This window comes from Stigmatopora argus, chromosome 4, assembly GCF_051989625.1.
Source record: "Stigmatopora argus isolate UIUO_Sarg chromosome 4, RoL_Sarg_1.0, whole genome shotgun sequence".
Classification (NCBI taxonomy): domain Eukaryota; kingdom Metazoa; phylum Chordata; class Actinopteri; order Syngnathiformes; family Syngnathidae; genus Stigmatopora; species Stigmatopora argus.
The window spans coordinates 9,110,517-9,137,789 of NC_135390.1; the positions used below are offsets into that span (position 1 = coordinate 9,110,517).

General features: G+C 40.2%; 1 protein-coding gene across 5 annotated transcripts; it reads right to left on the reverse strand.

The window, feature by feature from the left end:
* Nucleotides 1-25,746, reverse strand: plekhg4b (pleckstrin homology domain containing, family G (with RhoGef domain) member 4B). Of its 5 annotated transcripts, XR_013300066.1 has the most exons (25): nt 25,479-25,744; nt 19,815-20,012; nt 17,457-18,690; nt 13,528-13,725; nt 13,221-13,344; nt 11,646-11,739; nt 11,072-11,161; nt 10,717-10,833; nt 9,940-10,038; nt 9,720-9,862; nt 9,510-9,648; nt 9,306-9,428; nt 8,580-8,744; nt 7,546-8,411; nt 7,042-7,291; nt 6,245-6,334; nt 5,477-5,701; nt 4,436-4,606; nt 4,191-4,368; nt 3,996-4,112; nt 2,506-2,784; nt 2,102-2,331; nt 797-855; nt 388-462; nt 1-291 (listed from the first exon to the last, which is right to left on the reverse strand). XR_013300066.1 is itself a non-coding variant. In XM_077599130.1 (24 exons), the coding sequence occupies exons 1-23, from the start codon at nt 25,545-25,547 to the stop codon at nt 811-813; spliced, it is 5,238 nt and encodes a 1,745-aa protein (XP_077455256.1). In that variant the 5' UTR covers nt 25,548-25,746; the 3' UTR covers nt 1-291; nt 797-810. The 5 variants fall into 5 exon arrangements, 3 of the variants coding, with proteins under 3 accessions (XP_077455256.1, XP_077455255.1, XP_077455257.1); XR_013300065.1 differs by having other exon boundaries at nt 388-855; XM_077599130.1 differs by lacking the exon at nt 388-462 and having other exon boundaries at nt 2,102-2,325; nt 25,479-25,746.
* Between the last annotated feature and the right edge of the window lie 1,527 nt (nt 25,747-27,273).

Genomic DNA, 27,273 nt, shown 5'->3' on the forward strand with positions numbered 1-27,273 from the left:
TCTTATCACAAACCATTTTAATCATCTGTACAAGTTTCACAAGGCTGGATGGCAAATAAAAATAATAACAAGGCAGGTCTTATTGCATTGATCTGCCCGCTATTTGTAAATTACACAATAATAATAACAACAACTCTACAATATAAACAGATTCATACCTGTTAAAGGAAATGTTACAAACCACGAGTACCATCATGGCAGTGTATAATGTTACGAGAATGTCCATTGAATTTCAACAAAATGTTTTATCTTGTCTTTGTTCGATTTCTGCTCTGTGGTGGAACTTCACAACTGAAAAGAAAAAAAAGAAAAGTAAATATATGCATCAAAAAATTCAACTGGATATATCAAGAATGCATTTTTTTTAATTAAAAGACAACAATTTACCAAGCAGCGGTCTGTTTTTATGGGTGCCCAAATCACTTACTAAATTCACATTATTTACATACCAGTGAACAGCTCCTAAAAGAAAAGACAATGTATAAATAAAAGTCTACACACCCCTGATCAGTGTAGGATTTAGTGATGAAAATCTGGTATTGGTGTCGATGTTTTAAAATGCACTGTCCAATCGAATAGGACACCATTGAGTGCATTCAAGAGCATGCATGTGTTTTCACATAGAATCCGTCCAAAATGGCAACATTGGAGGAAGATACAAGAGGCAAGCAACATACCCAATCAGAGCAAAGTTTTCAAACTCACACGAACATGCATCATTTTCAAACATATTGTATTAGTAACAACAAGGCCACGTATCGTTTTCACAGCCGCAATGGTGACGCCGAATACTTACTGAGCTAAGCTTAGTCACACCATTGTAGACAGGCCTACTGCTATATGACAAGTCTGCCTCTGGCAAAAACAAGACGGCAAAAAAGGAAGTTTGGAAAATGAAACTTCACCTACTGCTTGTCCTTAAGACCTGTTATTATTGTCATGTATCTTACATGCTTTGATTTGGATTTACTAAGACACTTATAAAGGCAAGTAGCCAATTAGGCAACTTTCTAAATATGTATTTTGATAAATTATGCAGGACCAAACTCATTTTATGGCTTCAAAGTTATGTTGAAATGTTTTCGTCCTAACCTGAGGAAGAGGACGAAAGAGAGAAAAAAAACAATTTAAAAGGTGATATGCAGCAAAGAGCACATATGAGGTCATCATTCTTTTTACCAATGCATCCACTTTTACAAACGGCTTTAAAAAAATCATTGGATTTGAAATTTAAAACAAAATTATTAGCTGCTTTTCATAAATTGTGTAGGTGATAAAAGCTGCTTATTTATTTTGATCGTTTCAATATTTACTCATGCTTTTGAATAAAGGCATTTATAAAAACTTGAATTGTATCACTAAAATTTATTCATTCTGTAATGATTTAACACATGAAGTTTTCTGCAAAAATCTGATTCTGATTAGTATTACCTCACCCATTATCATTAGTATCATTATGGTGCACACACTTGCACACTGTAAAACACGTGTGTCAAAGTAGCGGCCCGGGGGCCAAATCTGGCCCGTCGCATCATTTTGTGTGGCCCGGGAAAGTAAATCATGAGTGCCGACTTTCTGTTTTAGGATCAAATTAAAATGAAGAGTATAGATGTATATTAAATTTCCTGATTTCCCCTCTTTTAAATCAATAATTGTAATTTTTTAAACATTTTTTCTGTGTTTTTAGTTCAAAAATCATTTTGTAAAATTAAAAAATATATTTAAAAAAAAGCTAAAATAAAAATTGTTATAGATCTATAAAAAAAATGAATATTCCGGGCTTTTAATGCAGTTCTTTTAATCAATTTATTAAAAAACGAACGAACCCGAGTCTGACACCCGTGCTGTAAAATATAAAAAAGTTTGGGCATTTTTTTTATTTGTCTAGATTTTTGTCAGTGAGTTTAATTTTCAATATTTCTAACTCATCATTCATTCAATCAGCTTCCACACCGCTTATCCTCACGAGGGTCGCTGGAGCCTATTTCGGCTAGCCATGGGCAAGGGCCGCAAAAACATTGATGTGCTGGCCTGAATTTGACATTAGCATCTTGAGTTTGACACTTATGATTTAAGATTAGACTCCAGAGCATAAACTTACTGCCGTGATGAACTTGTTGCTCTGTGCTTGGAGATCTTCACTTTTTGGAAAGATGGAGGAATCCTCCATGGAGGAAGTAGGCAGGGAAGAGCAAAGGAAGGAGGAGGACTCCTCGTTGTTGTTGTACGAGTCTAGGAGGCCGTCGGCGGGTCCGGGTAAGGTGAGGGTGCTCAGGCCGGTTACGCTGTCATTGGAAGTGCACTGGGACGACGTCTCGGAACTCTCTGTAACTGACACAAAAATGCAGAACAGCATTTTATGCATCTTGACATGAAGAGGGCGTCAACAACATTTTTTCTCCTGCTCCTGGCAAGTTAAGGCAACGTTTCATGTATTTCTCATTCCGATAGTTTAGGCGTGAACAAGGGTTCTCGTGTTGTGCAAATATATATGTAAGGACTCACGCATGGAAGGACGGGTCCCCGAGTCGTGCTCCAGCTCGTCTTCCTCAATGCAGTCATAAGGCCATTGGGCAAAGGAGGGAATGGTGGCAAGTGGGTAGGCATGAGGGTGTGGGTGGGTAGGCGAAGAGTACATGTGGAGGTTGAGGGATCCCAGCAGGGATGAGGACGACTGGCTGCCGGAGGAGGAAGTGCTGCTGTTGGAGATGGTGGAGTGTGGCCTCTTGATGGAAGCAGAGTATTCGTACGAGGACACCGCTATGGAGGCTCTCGTTCTACATTCTGTGAGAAACCGTAATGTGTGAGAATCAGAAGTAGATGAGGACAACGCCGCACTGTCTCACATGGGCTTGGAGTAGTAAATTCATTTCAAAATGTAACCAGAATATACAAAAGATATTTTAAAAAATGTAAATGTGCATTCCAGCAGATTTCTGACTTAAACTTCATGTATATTCAGTAGTAATCATTTGGATTTACAGCCTATGGAAAATGCACTTTTTTGTTATTGTTACAAAAAGTCAGATTTTTTCCACATTTCCCTTTGGGGGGCGGCTGGTGGAAGAGTGGTTAGCGCGTTGACCTCACAAGAAGACGGACAGCCATTCATACTCACACTTATACGTTAGGGTAATTTAGAGTGTTCAACCAGCTTGCACTGCATGTTTTTGGGATGTGGCAGGAAACTGGAGTACCCGGAGAAAACCCATGCAAACCCTACAGATTGAGGACCGATCTGGGTTCGGACCCACGACCCCAGAAGTGTTAGGCCAGCGTGCTAACCACTATTCCGGCGTGCTAACCACTCGGCTGCCGGTGTCAGGAGCAGCTCGTTTGTCCCTCCTGGCTTGCCGTTAGGTTCGAGCAGCTGCGAGTGATTCATGATTACTTCCGGATGTGTGTATTTAAACACTACGAAAGTGGTATTCATTGTCGGATCGTCCTGCGTGATACTGCATACATCGTTGCAAAGGCACTGTACATGCTCTGGTTTTGTTTCGTTTTGGGATGTACAAGTCCTTGTTATTTTGTAAGGCGTTTTGAGTCATTAAAGTTACTATCATGAGCACAGTTCGTCTCTTCCCCTCCTGCTTCCCCGCTACTGGGTCCAAATATCCGTTTTTGCTACCGAAACTCGTAGCTCGTTTTGTGTTTTTGCTGCTTTTCTGTCTTAATGATTTGGTGATTCTTAATGATCCCATTGACTTTGATTTGCTTTGTACTTTGTGCTTTTTGCTCTTGCTTTGTTGTTCTGCGGCCTCTGACTGTACTGTCTAACTTATAACTATGCCTTTTCTTGCTACTGTCACAATGAAATTTCCCGAATACGGGATGAATGAAGTTATCCAATCCCTCCGATCGCGCCACGACGTCGCGGCGCAATCATAACAGCCGGGCCGCCTAGGCTAGGTCAATCAAATACAAATAAATACACAGTTTCAACATTAAACAAGAGTGGGGACTACGTGGGGAGAAAAAAAGGAAAGTCTCACCTGACCCCTTCATTATATAGTCGAGGGCTCTGTCATTGATGGCTGCGTCACTAGGTTTAATGTCCATGAAAGGCTTGCTTCCAATGCCCATTGACACCATCTCTTTCATGCGTAACTCTGTGAGCCAAAAGACACCAAGAATTTTTAGGAACAAATCTGCGACAAAATGAAAAATATCCACGCAAAAAAACACACCCCTGTTTCGTAGTGCCTGCCTCCACAGGATCTTCCCTAAGATGGTGGTCCACACAGCCTTGACCTCTACTGAACTTGCTTGCAGGATGAACGTGTCTTGGGACTTCCTTCGCCGGAACCATATTTCAAAGCGGAGACCACTGTCGCCAACATTCTCAGTCATACCTATCTCGGCTGTCTAAAAAAGGAGGAAATAATCTGTTTTGGTACCTGAAATAGCAATTGATGCGAAAAGAGAAGCTTACTTTATAGGATTGTTTATAGATGTAAATGTCATATCCTCCTTCGATCTTTTTGGTCTTGCTGAAGAGGATAAGGTCTTCAAACAAGAAGACGTGACGAAGGTACTTCCTGCGTCCACACCAGACGATGAACTCATCCTGGCAGCGCAAATGTCCCTGTTCCTTTAAGTTGACCTGTACAGGAAAGACCCAAGGTCACATATAACAATAGAAGTTCTGGTGGGATGCTGATTTCACTCTACAGTATACAAAAGATGACATCAATTTCAAAAATAAACTATGGATAATGGAGCAGGACACTGACAAGATGATATAATTTGGGGGATATATTTTGTTACTTTATAGAAGAACATTTATAAATTGATTGATATTTGACTTTGAAAGAAGCATGTTTAAAGATCAAACAGGTTGAATTTCACGTCATGTATTTATACAAATGATCTTTGATTAAAGTGGCAGCTTCATTCATTTTTCATTCTGGTTATCTACACAAGGGTCACGGGGGTGATGGAGCCTCTCCCAGCCAACTAGTATGAGCAGTTTGCCAGCCAATCACAAGGCATAATGACCATTCATGCTCACACTCATACCTAGGGACAATTTCAAGTCTTCAATCAGCCTAGCATGCCTGTTTTTGGGGTGTGGAAGGAAACCTGAGAACCTGGAGAAAACCCACGCAGGCACGGGGAAAACATGCAAACTCCATACAGGAAGGTCAGAACACACCAAGGATTCAATCCCCGATCTCTGAACTGTAAGGCGGATGTGCACTATAAATATATTCGAAGGCATATGTTATTTATCCTTTGTGTTAATCCACATATATTACTGCAGGTTATTGCAAACTGTGACTCTTCTTTCATTAGGTAATGATGATCTGACATATAGTAAGTATTTTGTGACCTGAGCGTGTAAAAATAACTTTAAAAGGTACCACATTACAATTTAGAAGGAAACAAGCTCAGTCCATGACTGATTCCTTGCTTATTGATTAAAACAGGTGTCAAAATACTCTAGTTCATACAGTTTACACCATGTCCTTACATCACATCCACGAATGGCATCCATAGCCAACAGGTCGTTGCCATGACGAAGCTGAAATTTCACCATCTCCTCGGCCGTGCGAAGGTCGCTCAGCTCTTGCGCTTGGGACTGACTACACTCCTTGATGAGGTCCTTCAGCAGCAGTGCGTATTTACTCATCCTCTGGATGGGCTTCAATAAGTAGGACGCCAGGTCCATCTTGTCCCCAAGATCCAGCTGCTTATTCTGGGAGGCAAGAAGATGGCCAAGATGTTTCAAGCCATTGATGTGTATCATGTTCAGGTTTATCTTCTTCACACAATGTGATGGATTTTTCAATACAGCATAAAAAATAAAGCATGCATTGGGAAAATATTGACTTGTCTATACACTCTATCAATATACTACTACGTATATAGTACAGAAAAATACTATCGATCTACTTTACTTTCTTGATTTTGGGTTAATTTTCTTAATTTTGATGATCATAGCATACCAAAAATAATTCTTAAAATTCCAGGTCAAAAATATTCAACAACTAAGATCGACCCATTTGTGACATGTTCACACATTTTGGAACCGAACCTCAAGAGATTTTTGATCTTTTCCTATTTTAAAATTTGATGTATACTATTGTGCGAGTAGCATGCTTATAATTACATTATTAATTTGAGTCACAATATCGCTTTGTGAGACATGCATAATTCACTTCCTTTTATGTTGCACCATTGTGGAAGAGTGCTGACCTTTTCACCCAGTAAAGAATGTTACCAGAGTTTCCAGACGCACCTTAAAGAATTCGTTCCCATGGCTGCTGAGCAGGGAGTCAGACCGGGGCTTATTCTTGCTGTACAGAGCATACATTCCAAACTGATCCTCCTGCATACACACAATTGACCAGTTAGAAAACACCATAATATAATGGCAACAGTTCATGCTGTAGAATGGAAGAGATTCAAACCATATGAGCCGTGTAACCAGACACATTGTTTCTCCATTCGAAAAGAAAGCATACCAGTAGTTCAATTGAAAAATCGACATTTAGTAAAATCCATATAAGACTGAATAATGGTGGAGTAAGCGCTTTTGTGATTCCATAGGTCAATCTTAATCTAAAAGCATATTTCCAGATTTTCCTGCTATGGGGCATTGAAACCCTTGGGTCCATGTTGCCACATAGTAGTTATGACTAGCATATGCCAGATTTTTCACGGGCTTGGCTTCTTCAAATACTGCCAAGCAACAAGTGGACACAAGCATGTAGCGTGACCTAGAAACTCCCCTCTGTAATTTTGCAGGCCTACACTGCTGAGCCGGCTATACACTTAGTTTTAGTATCAAACTATGCTACACTATTGGTTGAGAACACAACTCCTCGCATGAAGCCTTTCCTTTGGTTAGATATTTGTCTTTCCCCATATAACACGTCCATTTAGATAACAAAATGACAAATGACCCTGGAAACATCCCATTTAGTTGTGCAATAACGTGTCTAAAGGTCACGTCTTTTGATGGAACTTCGGAGAGCTTAGTAGATTGTCAGTGCGCCTCCTCAGGGCATTTTAACTGGGTCTTAAAATACTCACATGACTGAGAAAGCAGCTGCTAATGGACAGCGGAGAGTGGGCGCAGGACTCCAAGTCCTTGAGGAAATACTGGCTGTGAAAGTCCCACAGCTTCTCCATGTTTCCAAAAATGATGTTGCGCTTCCCGCGGAGGTCTTGTGGCAGATCCAGGCGTTCCATCTCGGGGAAATAATGCTCAATTACGTAGCTGAGAGAGCGAACGTACTCCCTCTCAGTGAAGATCATCTCATCCATGATGTGCTGCACTTTACTGGGAACAGCAACACACTATGTTCACGTCATTCAGTAGATAACTAATATGTTGTGATATGCTTAATTTCTGTTTTGTGTCACCTACCATAGACTATTCACGGTTTATGAGTCAAATCCGAGTTAGATGCATTTTCTATTTAAATTTGACTAATAACCTTTGTTGTGACAGCCAACTAAATGTCAGTTACTTCTCATGAAGGTTTACTGCCATTTTGAAAGCATCTTCACATTAATAATATCCAGTGTTCTGACCTGCTATGTTTCTTGTCCTCTCCGTCACTGTGTCGGGTATGGATCTTTGAGGGCGTAGACATACTGCGACTGCGTCCTAACGCTGGGCTCATGACGTCGGGCCGCAGAAGCTTTTTCTCTGCCGACACGTTATTGGCCACCTCCAAACCCTTGATGTAGACTCCTGTGTAACCATGCACATGACTGGAGTCTGAATGGCCCCCTTCCCTTGGCGGCAGCTCATAGTTCATGGTCTTCTTCATAATCTTCTTCATTGGCGACTTGCGAACTCGGGAAGCTCCTGAGAAGAGGGGCTCTGAGTGGCAGGATGTGGAGGAGTCGATAGTGCAGTCGCTGTCCGTGTCATCGAATGTAGATGGGCTCAGCTTGTTGTCAAGTGGGAAAGTAAAGCGTGAAGAGGAGGAAATGGAACCAGAGGGGCTTTTGGAGTAAGGCTCATCAGAATACAGCTTGATGTCCTCAGTAGTCGGCGGCGTGATGGTCCTGCTGGAGACAGTGGACTTTTCAGACAGGAACTCGCAGGCACTAATTTCCGCGACACTACTTTGGCTCCCTGCAGGCTTTAAAACATCCGTAAAATCAGAGGACATGGAGTCTGAAGACACTCTAGTGGCTCGCGCTAAAGTGTCTTCCAGCTGTTGCTTGGTCTGCTGACATTTGTGCCATACTGCGTTCCACTGTTGGACTTGCTGAGGACATTCTAGGGACAGCACCATGTCATTCAGTGTGCTGAAGTTCTCCACTGAGAATTTGGAGGCCTCAGTGCAGTAATCCCGCAGTGTCTGGACCACAGTGGGAGAAAGTGCTTCACCCGAAGTATTAAGGTGACTGACATAATTCTGGCAATGCTCCCTCCACTGGTTTACCTATTAACATTGAAAAAAGGGTTCACTCTTTTGGACTTTATATACAGAATACAATATTTTTACATTAATACGATGTCAGGCTATGATAAAACTTTGGCTGAATTAGCATCAGTACTTTACTGTTATTCTCTACCCTAAAATAGACCTGCTATATATTTTCTCACTTACAGATTCATAGAACTCGTAGAGGTTTCCCAGGAGGTCCAAGTGTCCCTTCCGCTTCTCCACTCTGCTCAGTATGGAGACGAGATATTGCTTGAATTCTGAGGAAACGGAGCCAGGAAGAAACTGCGAAGACTCTTTCACCATCTGTAGTGCGTGTCTATGTTGGTGCTGTCAACCGACATATGAAGAAAGGAATACATTACACGGTACATCTGAGGTGCTCAATACGTAGATTGCGATCTACCAATCGATTGCCAAAGTACTATTGGTAGATCCCATGAGAGTATGATTTGATCCAGTATGTTGGTTTCCATTAGGACTGAGCAATGTCTCGTTTATACCACGACATCACAATGTGTGCAATACTCACATCGCAGGTCTGATTCTTTTTTTTAAATTTATTTTTTGGAATACAAATATCTGGATCAGGCATCAGGCTCGGTGTCTAACTTCTTAGTATGTGTGGAGCCCACTGCCTGGCCTAAGACGAGCTGTGACAGCTGCTCGTTAAGTAATAAACCTTAGACAATTCAAGCATGTGCCGCAATTATATGATGTATTTTGGTAACCCCCCTTCCCAGCTCACTGCAGAGCTTGATAAGTAGATCTTGAACAAAGAAAGTTTGAGCACCCCTGCTCAATATAATGCAAGTGTCTGCATTTTGTAATGGAAAATCCAAGGAATTCTTATGTAATGGTGTAAATCTCTGTTCTTGTCAAGATATTTACCACGGACTCTTTCAGAAATTGGTCCAAGCTTTCCTTCATGTCTTTAATGATGCTGACAGATAATGTCAGTGATTCCAATGGTGTGAGATTCTTGTCTCCTTCCACACTAAACCACAGTTTAACCTGAAAAGATTGTTTTTTTTAATTTCCATAATCGTAAAAGAAAAAAGAGCCGTTAAAGGGTAGTAAACAGTCAAGGCTGACCTGTTGTGTCTGTTCCTCAAACCTGCGCACTTCCAGGAGACTTTCCAAGTCCTTCTGAGACTTGTTGGATAGAATGACAAGCTCATGGACTTCTTCATCTACTTGGTTGTACAGTGCACTCAACATATCTACAGCATCTCTGAGGACAGGCAAACATTAATAACATGGTCATTTTGATGCCAACAGGAAGTGAGAGCTCTCCAGCAGTACCTGTAGCTCTCATTGTCACAGGCCTCTTCCTTCCTGATGCGGGCGAGGATGGTGCCTCCTTCAAGACGTAACCTATTTAAATGGCTGTCATCCAGCACAGACTTCATGAGACGCTTCTGCTGCTCCATCATCAGAGACACTTCCTAAACAACAAATATCAGTTTGTAGCTCACTTCCATTTTCTTGAAGCATGTGACCGACTATTCAGTCCAGGTCTTACCTCAGACGTCTTCAAGTTGCCACTGTCACCCAACAAGGCGATAGACTCCTGGAGAGAGGAGATGGCTTCGCCACAACTGCTAGCAAATGGTTCAATTTTCTGTAAAGTTGACAAAAGATGAAAAATGAACATTTAACAGGTCACTTCCTGATTCATGGAGAACAACATAGTTCAATTGTGAATAAACGGGCTGAAAGTTAAGTTTGAAATGACCATCAAATGAATAAAGTGATATTTTCCTATAGTTTGGCTGGGCCTGCAACTTATATTCAGGTGTAACTTCTGTTTTTTCACACTGACAATTAGAGAACGACACTGTAGTTGTGGCCTCTCCATCCAGAGTTGATAGAATTCTTCTGAAGTGATACTGAAGATGAAGACTTTGCTAGTGATTTGGATTACGATCAGGAGCTTGGTAAACAAGTCTTTAGTTATCTGAATATCTAATTGAAAAACTAAGTTAGCAAAAACCTATCTAGCCTGTGTTTTTGTACTGTTTGTTATTGGGATCTAAAAAGATAGATAACAAAAATGTCATCATTAAGAAAAAAAGTGACAAATACACCGGTGTGACTTATACAGCATCTGACTTTTTCTTCTTCATGATAAATGTTTTGTCTGGTGAAACTTCCATTGTGAAATCACGCTAATTTGTCAAAAATAAGAGGTCCACGTGGAGCTTGACCATTGTCTTTGTGAAAAAATATGAAATTTACCAAATGTGGAAATAGGACTATTGGATCACGTTACATCATAGCGTTGTGCTGTCACAATCACCTGTCTAAAGAGAATCCAATGGTTGTGGTCATAGTGGAAGGTGCCCTCCAGGTCGCGTGTGAGCTGGTTCTGTTCAACATGCTTCAGCAAGGCCTTCAAAGATGACAATGTCTCGGTCTATGGTGAGAAAAGACAGAAAAGTATTGGTCAGTCCTCACCTCTTATATGACTTCAAATGTAAGGCTTAAGTAAGCTTGGCATAGGAATGTTACACAACAGTGGGCAAAAAGGCTATACTGTGTATTTCAAGATATGAAATGACACAAAAAAACATTGTGTAAAAGGAGATTGGTGACTAGATGAATCTAGTGGAAGCACCCAACTTGTTCACGCAACCGCAACTATATTCTCTCACCTGTACATTAACAATCTCTCTTTCAGGTTTGGCGGCTGCCTCTTTGTCCACCAGACAAAGAACTGAGTAAAGTGCATTTGGTACCAATGTCTGAAAATAGATGCATATTTTTATGTTTATATAATGATTGCAATTACTTAAAACGTCAAAGGTTGAACTAAATAGAGTACACGTGGGAATAACGCATAAATGCAATGCAATAAAGATAAAACATGCAGACAAATCATAATAACATATGTATGGAGATTTTTTTTTTTACAATGTCCGACATCTCTGCATCATCAGGTGAGACTCAAACAGAATCATGAAATGAAAGTCGGCTGATACCAACTTGCTCACAGACACTTCTGTGTGTGGTGGTTAAAAACAGACAAGCAAACACACGTAAGCCCCGAGGCCAGTATTTTTGCAGAAGAAGCACTTAGATGAGCAGTCATTACAACTTTAAGGTGTGCCTCTTCTTCTGAAATGTTGCACATTGGGAAATAATGTCAAAAAGTCTACTTGATGTAGTATGGACTATTGGCATTGTGAGGCCGGCCAGTGAACCTAAAAGTGTTGTTAGGAGGCTCACCTGAAATTCAGACAGCGAAGACAAGAGAGCAGGAACTGGCTGCTGCCTCCTGCTGTCTATCACAACTGTCAGACCTTCATCACATTTGTCTTTCCTACAAAAGGCATAATTTAGTCACTTTAACTACATGTTAACATGGCTAAACAATGTACAAGTGCCATGGTGTTAATTGTCAACAATATAAACATAGACACTCAATGATACATAATAGGGAGAGAGGTCAGTAAAAAATAGCAGTGATATTCTTGCATTATTATCATCAAAGCATACTATAGTGTGGGGACATCAATTTAGCCCGTGTATTTACTATTTTCTATACACCATTACAAAGGTTTTATGAATACCGTACATCAAGGGTGTCAGACTTGATTTCACGTGGGCCGGACCATTTTAGATATAATATTCAGATTTTTTTAAATAAATGGATTAAAAGAACTGGATTAAAGGCCCTGAATATTCAGTTTTTTATAGATCTAAAACAATGTTTATTTTAGCTTTTTTAATATATTTTTAGATGTTACAAAAAAATGAACTAAAAACACAGAAAAAAATGATTAAAAAATTACAATTATTGATTTAAAAGGGGGAAAATCAGGAAATTTAATATACATCTATACATCTTCATTTTAATTTGATCCTAAAACAGAAAGTCGGCACTCATGATTTACTTTCCCGGGCCACACAAAATGATGCGGTGGGCCAGATTTGGCCCCCGGGCCGCCACTTTGACACAGGTGCCGTACATGTTTAAAAACTAACTCGAGGCAACAGATATCATATTTGTACCTACTTCTGGTCAAACAAGTGTGGGCAAAAAAGCTTTTGCCTTACATCACACCAGATAGTGGTACTGAATAATAATGGAAATATCTCACTTTTAGTCCCCAACAAATATAATGCATTCAGAAATGTAATAAGGCAGAAACAGCAGTAGTTTGAAATTGATAGACACTACATCCACAAAAAAACTGTGGAGCATCTATGACAATACTCAATGTTTTTTCCCCTTGTGATTACTTCTGGTTATTAAAAAAAACAAGACCTGGTGTCTACATAATAGATATTATGTTTTGGGTCATGCAGGCCATAATATTAACCTTTGTAACTACAAGTGTAATCCAATTTTCTCACATGTGGATCCCAGATCTAAATTATATTTATATAATTTAGCCACCAATTCAGGGTGTCCTTCGCCTGTTGCACGTAGTTGGCTGGGTTAGACTCCAGCACCCCCGCGACCCTTCTGCGGGCGGATAAGCTGTATGGAAAATGAAGGAATAATCATAATAATAGTAATACCATCAATGTGTAATGAATACTGCATTTAAAAGTTATATATACAGTACTTATTAGAAACTAAAAAATATCCAGTGCTGCTTTTTGTACAAGCATTTTAAATATAATTTAGAGATAATCAAAAACATATATAAAGTACTTATTGGAAACTAAAAAATACCCAGTGCTGCTTTTTGTACAAGAATTTTAATTATGATTTAGTGATACTGAAAAACAGAATTCAATTACCTGACATTATTTGCTGAATAATAATGGGAACAAAAGGTGTTCTCTGCTTACCGCAGAGTGGAATGTAAGTAGACCAGTAAGGTGGTGAGATCATGTGCCGTGCAGCTTTCGCCTGCCCACACCTGAGCTCTTGTACACACCTGCAAAACCGCCCTCCCACTGCGATCTCTTGTTCCTGGATGAAAATAGACAGGTTCAAACAAAAAAGTACGACCTTTTCACTACTTCACGTGTGAATATTAAAATAATACATAAACATATCTATATAATTTGAACAATAGCTACCATGTGTCTGTCACATGTAAAAAAAGGGGGGGAAAGAAGTTTCAGGGTGAAATCAGGTCAAGTTGCTCCCTACCTGGCAAAATTATAGCGCCTGATGCAAGCAGCTCCTGATTAACCTCTGACATTTGTTTAGGCAGGGACAAGTTACTGTCATTGGAAGAGCTTGATGATGTCCCCAACCCAATTGCTGAACCATTCGCAGTTTTGGGGCTTTTGGATTCCGCTTCGGTGAGTCTAGACTTCTGATCCTCAACAGTGTCTTCCTGCAGCCCTGTAAATTGTAATTACAGGGTTAAACAGTGGGTGTGTTGCTCGCTGAGTTTTTTTTTTAAACGTATAAAAACATGCCCTGCGATTGGCTGGCTACCAATTCAGTGTGTCCCCACCTGGTGCCTGAAGTCAGCTGGGAATAGGCTCCAGCACCCCCCTCGACCCTTGTGAGGATAAGCGGTATAGAAAATCAATGAATGAAGGTGTAAATGCAATAGTCGACTAGATTTTAAGAAAGAGAGTCGATTCCTTTCACTTGAAAAAGTTAGGCTCATAGTAAATCACATTGAGTCACCGTGGAGACCAGGTTTATTGTCAACATGAGTCAAGAGTAATTTTGGTGTTATAAACTTCAGGACATTAATCCCCTGGGCTTGTTTTTTAGTGTGACTCATATCTATTATTGGTCACACAATTTGCACACTTGATCCAGATTGTGCATTTGTTAAAAGTGCGGCCATTGAGGATTATTCAATGTATGCATAGCACAATTAGCACTGATCTCACATTACAGTCTAGTACAATCTAGGTTTTTCGTATTATGGTCTTTGTACTAGCTCACTAAATAAACTACAGGAAGAACAACTATTTTTCTGTTGTCACATATACACACACATATACGTATTATATGTGTGTGTATATGTGACAACAGAAAAATAGTTGTTCTTCTTGTAGTATATATACTACATACATACATACATACATACATACATACATACATACATACATACATACATACATACATACATACATACATACATACATACATACATACATACATACATACATACATACATACATACATACATACATACATACATACATACATACATACATACATACATACATACATACATACATACATACATACATACATACATACATACATACATACATACATATATATGTGTGTGTGTGTGTGTATACATATATATATATATGTATAAGATTCAAACATTTAGATTGATGGCAGTGTTACAGTATTAAGCAGAATATCATCAATGATATATCAACTTCTCTCATGTAAAATTACAAATATCAATTTAAATGAATTTGCATTTACAGTCGATTTGAACATACTCGTAAAAACTGATGAACGTAATTGTTTTGTCTTATTTTTAGGTTTGTTTTTGCAAATATCTTATTCATGCTTTCAATTTATTAATATATAAAAAAGCTGAGACAGAAGGCAAAAAGACAAGCAGTTATCCATTAAAATGTAAACAGTCAAATGACACGAGCTATGTTGACTATTGCACTGTCATCATAGCAGTTTAAAAACAAACTACATTTTAGAAGTAAACAATTGTGTGTTCAATACCATTATACTATTATACTATAGTCCTACTCAGTTGTGTGGGAGTAAACCCAGCCAGCACAGCCACTATTGTCTGAAAATAGTCCATGCATTTCCTGAGCCACTGTATGAGCAGGCCAGTGTTTGCTGCATGTTTCCTAAATTGCTTTGTTTTCACAGGAAGCGACAAACGTCGAGTAAATCCTCTGGAGTATTGTGAAAGTCTGCTTTTTTTGTCCCCAGTTTGACACCACACCGTCAAAGAGAAAAGCTCCATCGGACAGTGGGCATGGGATTTTGTGTTAAATCATAAAGGAAATGTGCTTTTATTTCTTACTCTTGCAAAGCTTTCTTTATTCTCCTTGACGACTGATTGGTTCACAAAGGACACTTTTGTAAATGAGGCAACCCATGTGCGATCAGAGCACCCCCACTATCTTTAAAAGCACTGTAGGACTATCCTTATTGTAGGATGCTACGGTCCTTCTGCTTGGTCTTTTGTTGAAACACCATCGATGGAAACTTGCTTTACAACAGCTGAAATGCAATCGCCACTGAAGTCATTTTAGGAATGCAGCAGGGATCTTCTAGTACTCTATTTTTATTTGTGTAATATGCTAGTAGGCTGTAATCAAATTTATTCAAAAGAAAAATAACAAAACACTCATTTAAATCCTAATCTCCGCTCTAAATGAATATTAATGAGTCAAAAATGTATATCTCAAATGTTGTGTAACATGAAATGAGATGATATAATTGTATTATATAGAATTCCAATGTTTACCATTATTATATCAGTAACATTTTTCATCCTTTAGCAAGCAATTGATGAAATATGTAGAAATTATCATGTTGAGCCCTAGACAATTGAGGGACTAAATGCAAATTGTTTAGAAAAAGTATTTTATCCTGATGATATAATTTAAATGTCATTATTTTATCATATCTGGGGGAAATAAATGTCTTCTCATTCGTGTTTTTTGTTCATTTTATTTTAATATTTTAACACTGTTGATTAGTGCTACACAAATGAATTGCCATTGCCTCGTCTTATCGCTACCAGGAAGAACCATATGTGCTAATAATTTTCCATACTGTGTATCCTCAAAGGGAAGTGGGGGTGCTGGAGCCTATCCCATTAAACATTGAGATAAACGTGGACTACACCCTGAACCTGTCGCCAGTCAGTCACCCGAAACATCACAACATATCAACCCAAGAAAAGTACCTTCCACGCATCAAAATAAAAATAGTAAGACATTCACTTTATCTGTAACCCTAGTTACACCGCAGAAGTCAACACAAAACAAAACAAACAAAAACACAACACACAGATGTGACTTCAGAGCAGTGGATGTCGTAATTGCCTGTCAACTGTGGTCCTGTGAAGCCCTTTGATACATTTGTTGTGATTAAAGTAAAGATAAATAAATGTGACTCAACTTCCCTTGTCAGGCTAGGGCAAATTCTGCACCCCCAACTCAAAGGTGCCAAAGAACACAGCAACCATTCTCTGAAAAGCAATCTGTCAGCAGTGACAGCATTAATGTTTCACAGTTGTGAGCTGTCTCACCGAGTGATGAGCTGTTGTAGCTAGTCTTGCTGCAGGCTATCATTACAAAACCTGGCCACAGCCTGGTTTATTTTGATGACTTTTTCCCCCCTCGGGTTGGGGTATTTGTGAAATGATAGGCCACAACTCATATTATTATTAGAATATAATGGCGACCCTTGTGAGGATAAGTGGTTCGGAAAATAGTAAGGTGATCAGATTTCTAAGGAACTATCAGTTTTGTTTAAAATCTAATCAACTTGCGGGCTGTCATCCAGAATGAATATGAATGTATAGGGGCAACTATTGAAGAATGGCAGAGAAAATAGCCATTGGGAACCTTTGACCCTTGTCAGCATGTGAATGTTCATGTGAGAGTAAAAGGACTTAAATACTGTGAAAGTTATACTAAATGGTTTTCTAATGGCATGTTTTTGTCATGGTCATTAACTTGAAAGAACATGTTTTACCAATAAGTGCCTGTATATCTGAGTACGATAAAGTGCAATTATGATCTATACCAGTGGTTCTTAACCTGGGTTCGGTGAGTCGGTCTCAGGGGTTTGGTGGCGCCTCTGCTGCAGAGGTCAAGACACATCGACTCATCCTGTCTATTTCCGATAACTTGCCCTACTTGACCATCACTGGCTGCGGATGATCACGTGACATTGATTGGCCAATCAGTGCTGCGAGGAATTTATATATTTTGAGTTTGAAAAAAGTCATTTTATTTTACACTAAAGTAGGGTTCGGTGAATGCGCATATGAAAACTGGTGGGGTTTGGTGAAAGCACATCTGAAACTGATGGGTTTCGGTAGCTCTAACAAGGTTAAGAACCACTGATCTACACAATACTATGATACTGATGAACTGTGTACATACCTGTCACTTCTTTACTACTCCTCCTTTCACAACCAGGAATAGAGGCCTCCACTTCCAACTTCCCAAAACGAAGAACATAACCATTCATTAGTTTTTTGGGGGAGATGCTAGCTGAGCCTCCAGAGGAAGACCTTTCCCGGTGAGCTTTACTCTGTCCAGTTTTGTTATTCCTCTCCAGTGACTTGGAACGGCGCTCCGCCCGTCTCTCTGCGCTCCGCAACCCTCTCTGTAAGTAATGCAAAGGTGTGCTGGGTCGAGAATCTTCACCGCTGAGCCATCCACGGCTCCCTAACCTCCGGGATAAGTGTTCTCGAGAAGAAGTGCGAGTGTCTGGGCTGCTGCCTGGTGTCACGGATCCTTCCCTTGGACTACCGTGCTCCGGACTTTCTTCCAGGATGGACTCAGTGCTAGATCCGAGGCTCATGGGGTTCTGCAGAGCTTCCATGTAGGATTTCCTGAAAAGTCTTCTGCTCTCAAAAACCACAGAGTCTCTTGGGTGACGTCTATGTGGGCCTGGATTGCTGAGGTCTGTACTAAAGGAGAGCATCTTGGATGCTAGTCCTCTCTCTTTCCCACTGGCCTCATCCACTCTTTGCTCTGTCCCACACTCTTCAGTGGGACTGATCGTAATGACGGGAGTTGTTATGTCTACTCTCCTCGTGCTATGGCTATCGCTTCTGGTATCCGCGCGGTTTGTGCTAGGTGAGCCGCACTCCGAGAAAGTGGAGTCGGCTCCCTGAGAATGGAGGGACTCCCTGGAGCTGCGATGGCTGTCCAGAGTTCCCGTGGATCCGCTGGTACTGCAGGCACTGAGTGTGCCGCGGAAGGCGACCCTGCTGCAATGCGCTTGCATGATGGCTTCCGCCGTGTTGCTGATAAACAGAGGCTTGACCACGTTCTTCCACGGAGTCCTGTACACAGATTTACCGGTTGTAAGCAGGCAATTCTGTAGCGGGTGCAGGTTCCGTTCAACTGTTACATTCTGCAGGAACTCAGCGGTGAAAACGCTGCCATACATGCTCTCCGCGACAGGGATCTCCACAATAGCCTGCCCGCTGCCCGACAAGCATTTTATCACAAGCTTTGCAGTCTTGTGGCCTAATGGTACAATTTGCAGGTAGAAGTCTCCTTGCTTCAGTCTCACTTTGTGCAAGGGGGACAACTGCAAGATCACTTTCTCGTGAATGCAGAGAGGCCAACCTTCATTATAGAGAAGCAGTCCTCGGAACCTTACCTGGGAGAAGAGAAGAGGGGTACAGTTAACGCCCACTCCTGGAAAACATTGGCCAATTTGTGTCAAGACACAGCTTCTGTCAGCCTCGCGTCACTGGCTGAAAATTTGCCACTATTGTTAGAACATGTTTGACTTGTATGCACAGGGCTCCATGCAGATGATGGCTCACACCCACTGATCGTCTCAAGAGAAAACACGTATCAGGCCTGATTTCAAAACAACCGTAAGTCTACTTCTTGTGACACAATTGAAAAAGGAAAAGCAGTGACATCTTTTTTTGTAACCTGTGAGCCTCTGTAAAAAAAATCCCAGAACAAAAACAAAAACAAAGAAGTAAATTTAATTTGAAATCCTGGCAGCTGTGGTTGCCACAATTTTAATATTAAAATAACATGAGATGAGGGAGTGTTGGGGTTGCAGGTAAAAATGGTGTAGCTCATGTTGCCTGTAAAATGTACTTTATTTTTTTGAATTGACTATACCAAATTTTTACACTGTGATCATTTCTTCATTATTGAAACTAGTGGTGATATCACTGCACTGTGTTTTTCATTCTCCCCCTTCTCAACTATGATTTAAACCGACGTTTACAATGCTGCAGTCGAGCATGCTGACTACTGAGCTAATAGAATAGGTTGGATAAGGCTGAAAATGAAAAAAGGGAATATTATACTGTCACCATCAACCCTTTTACACTTTTTAAAGAGACTGTAAGACAACTGTTATAATGCAGTTACTTTTAATAGTAGCTTGTTATTAATTAGTAAAAACTATTATATGTCTAATGTCATAGTGTAATTACTAATGAGATGGATAAATGCTTTGGTCGCAGGAGTAACACCCACAGAGGTTGGATAGGAGGAAAATGGTTAATATTAAGTTCCATTTTTTTGCTTTGAAGTGCTTCAAGCCACTTTTTTTGGCCCAAGATATTCAGAAGTAATATTTTCACCTTCCTTTGCATTTGGTAGTCTTTCTTATGACCTCACAATTCTTCCTTTCAAGCTAAGTATTCCCTAGAGGTGAACATGCAAAGAAACATCAAAGTGAAGAACATGCATTGTCTTGTGCATCAATTGGGGTGGTCAAAATGTATAATCTCCATGCACAATTTAACCACTCACACAAGTTTCCTGTTGAATGAGCTGAAGAATCCTTTTAGCAGGAACCAAGAAGTCGATGAAGCAGCGGAGGCCGTCTCCACGGTATTGTCTTTCCACCACACCGAAAAGTTGCCACAGGACGGTGGAGGCTGTGGCGTTGAAGGGCCGGTACAGGGCCGACAAGGTGCTTTGGATACAGCTGTCCAAAGACTCAGCGTCCTGTGAAAATCACAGAAACGCCCAGTCAGCTCTCTGTTTTTTTACAAAGCACAGAATGGTCCAGTCTATTTTGGCAATGTGTTTCCATTTAAATACTATATATAAATAACACTTTGGGGACTGTGATTAAATAAAGATATTCACATCAAGTTATCTGCATGTGTGTTTTTGCTCTCCGTGACCGGGAATCTAGTAGAGTGTTATCCTAACAACAGAAAATGATCACTTCCAAAACAATTATTTCATGCATACATATCCTGAACCGCTTATTCTCCAAAGGCTCACGAGGGGTACTGGACTCTATCCAGTCAACTATGGGCACCAAGCGGGGGACACCCTGGATTCGTGGCCAGCCAATCGGAGAGCAGAGGTAGACAGACAACCATTCACGCTCACACTCATATCTAGGGGCAATTTAGAGTGTTTCAACCAGCCTACCATGCCTGTTTTTGAGATGCGGGAGGAAACTGGAGTAGCCGGAGAAAACCCACACAAGCAGGGGCAGGAGAACATGCAAACTTCACACAATGATATGCAAAATCAGACGTGTTTTCTTTTATTTTATTTGGCACATTAAATTGGTATACTGTTATACTAAGGATGTAATATAAAACCATACAGCGATTGTCATATTGGCCCTAGCACATATTGCAGCAAGACCACAAGACCACTAAGTATTTACTGCTCCAGTATATAATATTACAATTAGATCTGAACTGTTGCAGATACCACCATTTAGACAGTTGCCCCTCTCATAATTTCCCAATGAAACAGGATTCAGAATAAATATTGTTTACATTTTACCTACTGGATTGATTAATAGCTCGACATGAATGACTATGATAATGATCAAAGATAAATGTGCTTTACTGACAGACTCAACATGATCCCATTTATTCAGGAAGTTGGATCATGATAGGAAACATGAGCCAGTGATGATCTTTCCATCAGACAGAAGGGAAACACCTGGACCAAGTGACGTCACTTTGAGCGGATACAAACAGAACAACTGGAAAGTCCGTCCAGCGCAACGTGACCTCGCATTAGCAACCAAATCACTTTTGCATTATCCAACCTATTCATGATCTGTCAGGGGCATACGGTATTTAGAGATGCACTTTAGCAGAGCGCATAGCCACCGGGCAGCATGGCAGCGACTGATCTGGAGTGGAAGTCATGTTCAGAACTTAGACATTGTTGCCGTTTCAGCAGGGAATCAAGGCCAAACATCCTTCTCCTATCTGTCCTTCCCGAATGGAACACAACAGTGAAAGAAAGACATCTGCCTCCAGTGATAACCATGCAGATAGACAGTAATACCAGGGAAAGTCCCACCATTTGGCACCCGTGTACAACGTTATAGGACATTTTTGCAGCATACACTTGAGCAGATTTGCACGAGAATACGAAATAAATCAAAGCATCCTATAGGCACCAGGGGTGCGAGTGAGACAGTGTTGTGTTTCACTCTTTATAGAACTGCTGATCTAAGCAGCTCAGTGCTGTTTATTAGAGGAGATTGAGTACAGTCCACTGCGTTGGTACACATGCCATGACTTGGCTACAAGGCTCTCATTGTGATCACCGCCTCCCTAAGTGGTGTGTTCAGTACAGTGTTGGTCTCCAGAAACAAAGCACCCACTTTCATTAGTAGTCAGGCAGCACTTAGCGGGACAGAAATGTTTCTCGGCCTTAGTCACTTGGCAGAAGAACAACGTGTTTTATGAGCAGAATGCAAACAATGAGAGGAAAGCCTTCATGACACTGTTGAGGATGGGTCACTAGGTTTCCTTGTTAGCTTCCCAAGGAAGGAAAAAAAGTTCTGGTAGTGACTTGAGATTTTCAAGTTAGCACATGTACAAAACTCCAACGGCTTATAATGAGGCTAAATTTACAGCTAAGGTTTGAACTGTGCCTAACGGCATTAAATGCATCTCTACAATGAAATGACATTTACCCTGATCGACTAAGTGACTGATTAGCAAAATGTATTTGGTTAAATAAATGTACACTTGGTTTTATTGTTCAATGTAATTGGGCAATCAGTTATTCAAATGATTGATTGTTCAATGAAGCCGTATCATGGTTTAGAGGTTCACTCGCCTGACTTCGGTACAGGGCTCAATTCCCGCTGCTGGCGGTATTACTGAGTGTATATGGTTGTCTCTCTGTGTGTCCTACAGCTGACTCGCGACCAGTCTAGGGTGTAGTCTGCCTGTCGCCCGAAGTCAGCTGGGTAAGGCTACAGCAACCCCCGCAACTTTTTCGAGGATGAGCAGTATGGAAGATGAATGAATGATTGTTCAATGCACAATTGATTGTTGATTAAATACTCATTGACTTTTTGATTACCCTCATAGTGATTGCCACAGCGAAACCATTGATCTCCTTGACAGATTTGGCACTACAATGAGTTATTAAGGGTTTAAGAATCAAGTGATTTCATAACTGCTATCAAATCGAAATGGATCAATAGAATGAATAGAATGTTTTTTTTATTAATATGCCTTTGTATTTGTGTTTTTGCTAATGAAATGGTGCTGATTGTGTTAAATATGTGCATATTTGCACATAATATTGTATAAATTTGGTCAAAGGCCCTGGAATCTAATCAAATGACAACACACTATGTAATATTGGCAAATACTGCATCGTTGTAAAAAGAATCAATTCTGTCCGTCTGTGAAATTGATCATTTAAACCCGTATTAGTTATTACGCATTAACTATCCAAATAAACTCCATAAATCACATCTGCATTTTGGTGCAGTGCTGAATAGGCTAGAATAATAAGTGTTCAAATGGAAGATCGAGAACTGACATTATGCAGAAAAGCAAATCAACATGACTGTACCAGAATTCATTTTCACTTTTGTTCACCGGTTTGACCTTGGCATACAACTACTAATTTCCATATTAGAAGCCAAACTGAGGAACCTAATTTTGTGGGAGGTAAGCATTTATGTACATCTCACCAGAATAAGGGAGCTAAGCTGAACACTAAGGAATGCAGAGGTTAGCCTGCTTTAGACCTTTGGCCATAACACACAAACCGAATAGGAAGTTGCTCCCTTTCATGATTCCAGGTCATGTTGGTAAATGGCTGCCTGAATGATGGAGGAGTAACGTGGTAATTAGTGTCCTCTAGATCCAGGTGGAACACTTTTGTCTGTGGCGTCAACAAAACAGCTGTTACTGTGTGCCATAGAACGATGCCCAACAACTTTGTATATCAAGACACCCAGTTAATGCTTTAACATAAAATATATCGATATCATCCAACATGCCTGTTTTAAAAGTTGAGGAGAAAAAAGAATAAAAGAGATTTTTCAAAATAAGCATAGACAAAGGCTGCAACCCATAGAAAGGTGCAGCGAGAGTGATCCAGAGCTGCTCACTGACACATTTAGTGGGTCACGGGCACAAAAGGCTGCCTACCAGGCGTCCAGTGGACCATGAAGCCACCAGGGGAGTGTAACAGAAGAGCCCCATAAACACTGCTACTAAGAGCTTCACAGACAGCAGGATGATGCCAAAAGGCCGCACGTTGCTCCAACCTGTTAGGCCATTTAATGTCAAATGCATAACCATCATTGGTCATCCAATTTTTGGGGAAACAACTTTGAATCCTAGTGCCACAAACAGTAGGTTTTCCACTATTCATTCATTTTCTGAAACCTTTATCCTCACAAGGGTTGCGAGGGGTGCTGTAGCCTATCACAGCTAACTACGGGTACTGAATCGGTGGGCAGCCAATCGCAGGGCACGAGGAAACGGACAACCATTCATGCTCACACTCATACCTTGGGGAAATTTAGAATGTCCAACTGGTCTACCATGCATGTTTTTGGGAAGTGGGAGGAAATCGAAGTACCTGGAGAAAACCCACGCAAGCTCGGGGAGAACATACAAACTACACACAGGAAGGTCCGGACCTGGTATCGAACCCACGACCCCACAACTGTGAGGCCACACACTATCAAAAATAAAATAAAAAACTAACATCTATAACTATCTTGTTCACTTCAGTCTCTAAGTTTAAAGTGAATGAAACTTTTCTAAATACAATATTTTGCAACCTCTGTAAAACCAGGACTGTTTAATGAGGTTATCACTTCATGATAACAGCTAACCTTTAACGGTTACTCACAAGTGGTATTGACATTTAGGGAAGTCTTGAGTGGAAAAACTGACCTCCAAGCTAGTTACCATACAAATAAATGTTAAAGTAAAATAAAAGAATATTTGGACAATGACATAGATGCTTAAACCAAGTAAGAGGTTTCACAAATGTCATACATTTATCATTTAGAAAGAATAGAAGAATATGAGTGACCTGATTTCAGGTGCCCCCAAAGCAGTTTACTGCAAATAGATGGAATTAAATCTTTGAAAAGCGCCAACTTTCAAAAAGATACAAACTCACATTTTGGGTGCAAGCATACACAGGTTTCTAGTAAAACCTGTTTTTAAAAGAGTCTCACAGCAGTTAAGAGAAAGACTTGATTTATGTTGCCAGCGACTGATGTCTTTGTGTGACGAGATGTAAACAACACTAGCTGTGGGATATTGTTCTTGAACAGCCCCAGTTGACCTCTTTGACACGATACCTTGGTATTTTAGTACATTCCTCAATTCACACTCAATCATGAACAAAGTGAATTCTAGCGGTTCAATTAATCCAAAAAGTTAAAACACAGTCACGTGAGATGAAGAAAGAATCTGTTGTGCCCGGTAAATATAGAACGGGTGCATACCAATACAAGTTGGGAGTTGATAAAGGAAAAGCTGCTTATCAAAGAGGATACAAAGTTGTGTACTTCACTGACCCCAGCAGTGATACAAAGTATAACTTTAGATTGTGTTTTCTCTTCTTTGAGCAATTTCAAGCTACAAAAGAATAGTTTTAAAGCCTGAAAAGTTGTCTCACCTAGCCATAATTCAAATTAATTTGTCAAGAGCAGACACAGAATTCATTCTTCTAACTTTATCCGGTTATTATTGTAATCCATTAGACTTTGATGATTAATCAAGAATGCTTGTACATGGCAAGTACATACAAACAATGTATATAAGCTTTGTGAAACATCATATACAACTTATAAAAAAATCCAAGCACAAGCTTTTCAAAAGGACTGAATATGAATGCATATATCTAAAAATGTGTTTATTCCAAAAACAAGTGCTTTTCATTTTCTAGTCCAGAAAAAATTCTCCAACCCAGTTTTTGTTTTCATTGCACAATTATAGTACAATATGCAACATCAGCATCCATGTTTTTCCACTCAGTGTTTCATGTAAAAACCACCAGAATGCTGCTTTGTTTTAGGACTAAGCACACATAAGTGTAAACACTGACACCAGTATGCACAAAAGCAGATGTCTAGATCAACAAGTAAACGTTACTTTTGGCCCGATACATGCCAGCACAAGTCACTAAGTGTCAAAGCACATGTCGAATCCATACCTTAATACTCAGGTAGTTGTCACAACTCCTTGACTTGGCTCTGGAGTGCATTTTTCCAAGTGACAGCATTTAGACACCTGATCCGGCAACCGACCCTTAAACAAGTGAGGAGTGTCAAAACCAAGTGGTACAATCCAGTGTATGAACAGCGCTACGCTGGCTAAACACCGGGTCCATTTCCAGCTCTCGTGCTTTGTGGCAGCTGGAGCTGAATAAACTCCTGCTGGGGCGTGAGAGAGGCAGTGCATTGGAGTCCCCGTCACTCACCCTGACTCCCCCCCGCCTATCCTAACTCTCCCAGCGCCAGCCCTGCCTGTCTATGCTGAGTGGCTCTTCCAGCTGGATGAATGCATATGACTGCAAGTCATCATTCTAAAGACATACTACCTGGTTTGCACACCCCCAATCGCCCGGAGCCTCCAACTCTCCACCCGGCAGGGGTCGGACTTTGACTAACTCCTCTCTGGCCCACTGACCCCTTGCACCCTTACCTCCGCGAGCAGCTCCCCACACCCCTCATGGCCACAATGGGCCCTCTTTTGTCCCGACAATACAAATGGACTAGGGTTTCAGCTTATTCTGCTGCTTTTCAAAGGGAGGGAAAGAAAGGAAGACATCAGCACGGGATTGGTGGTTCAGGTCACTCACGACAATAGCATTCCCTTTAATTTTATCTGGGGAAAACCCAACCCTTTAACTAGCTATTACAACCCTGTGACACATGGGAGACATACCTACTTCTGTGGGAAGGGATAAATGTGACATTGTTGAATTGGAAAGATAATATTGTGCAAGCGGTCTAACCATTTTTTAAAAAATTATTATGAGCATGTGCCAAAGTTTTGAGGCCATTTTTGCAGGCGGCAGTTAAATTAATCAGCATTCAAATGAAGGTTATGATTGAAAATGAATGGTATGAACGGTTGTCTGTCTCTGTGTGTGCTCTACAACTGAATGGCAACCAGTCTAGGGTCTAGTCTGCCTTTCGCAACCCTTGCGAGCATATGCGCTTTAGAAGATGAAAACAAAAATTTAAGAAAACTAAACTAGAATCAAATATATATAAATACATGTGTGTGTATATATATATATATATATATATATATATATATATATATATATATATATATATATATATATATATATATACATATATATATATATACACACACACACATGCACACACATGTATACATATATACACACACACATATATATATATATACACACACATGCACACACATACATATATACACACATACATATATACACATATATATACATACATATATATACATATATACACATACATATATATACACATACATATATATATGTATACACTACATATATACACATATACACACATATACATATATACTGCACACTTAATGGTACACACACTCTGTTAGGAATGCATACTTTGAGTTTAAGATGGGAAAAAAAAAAAAATCACATTAAGCCATGTTGTTGCGACAAAGAAGTTAGTGAGGGTAGGTAATTAAATTGCTTTATATTTAGAGAGCAGCATTGCTTCCAGCAGAGTCTTGTTAAAGCAAGACACAATTACGACGACACACTGTCTCCTACTGTGGTAATGTAGCACCCATCACACAAACACAGTGCTAACGTTAAGCATAAACCTTGGTAAAAGGAAGGTATAAATAACTATTGTTAGAGTCCATTTTGTCTCATGTTCATGACTTCTATGTAATCTGCTGTACAAACAAGAGGAATGACTCCTCTTATACACATTTTACAAATACATACACACCCCTCTCTGAGAATCAACCTG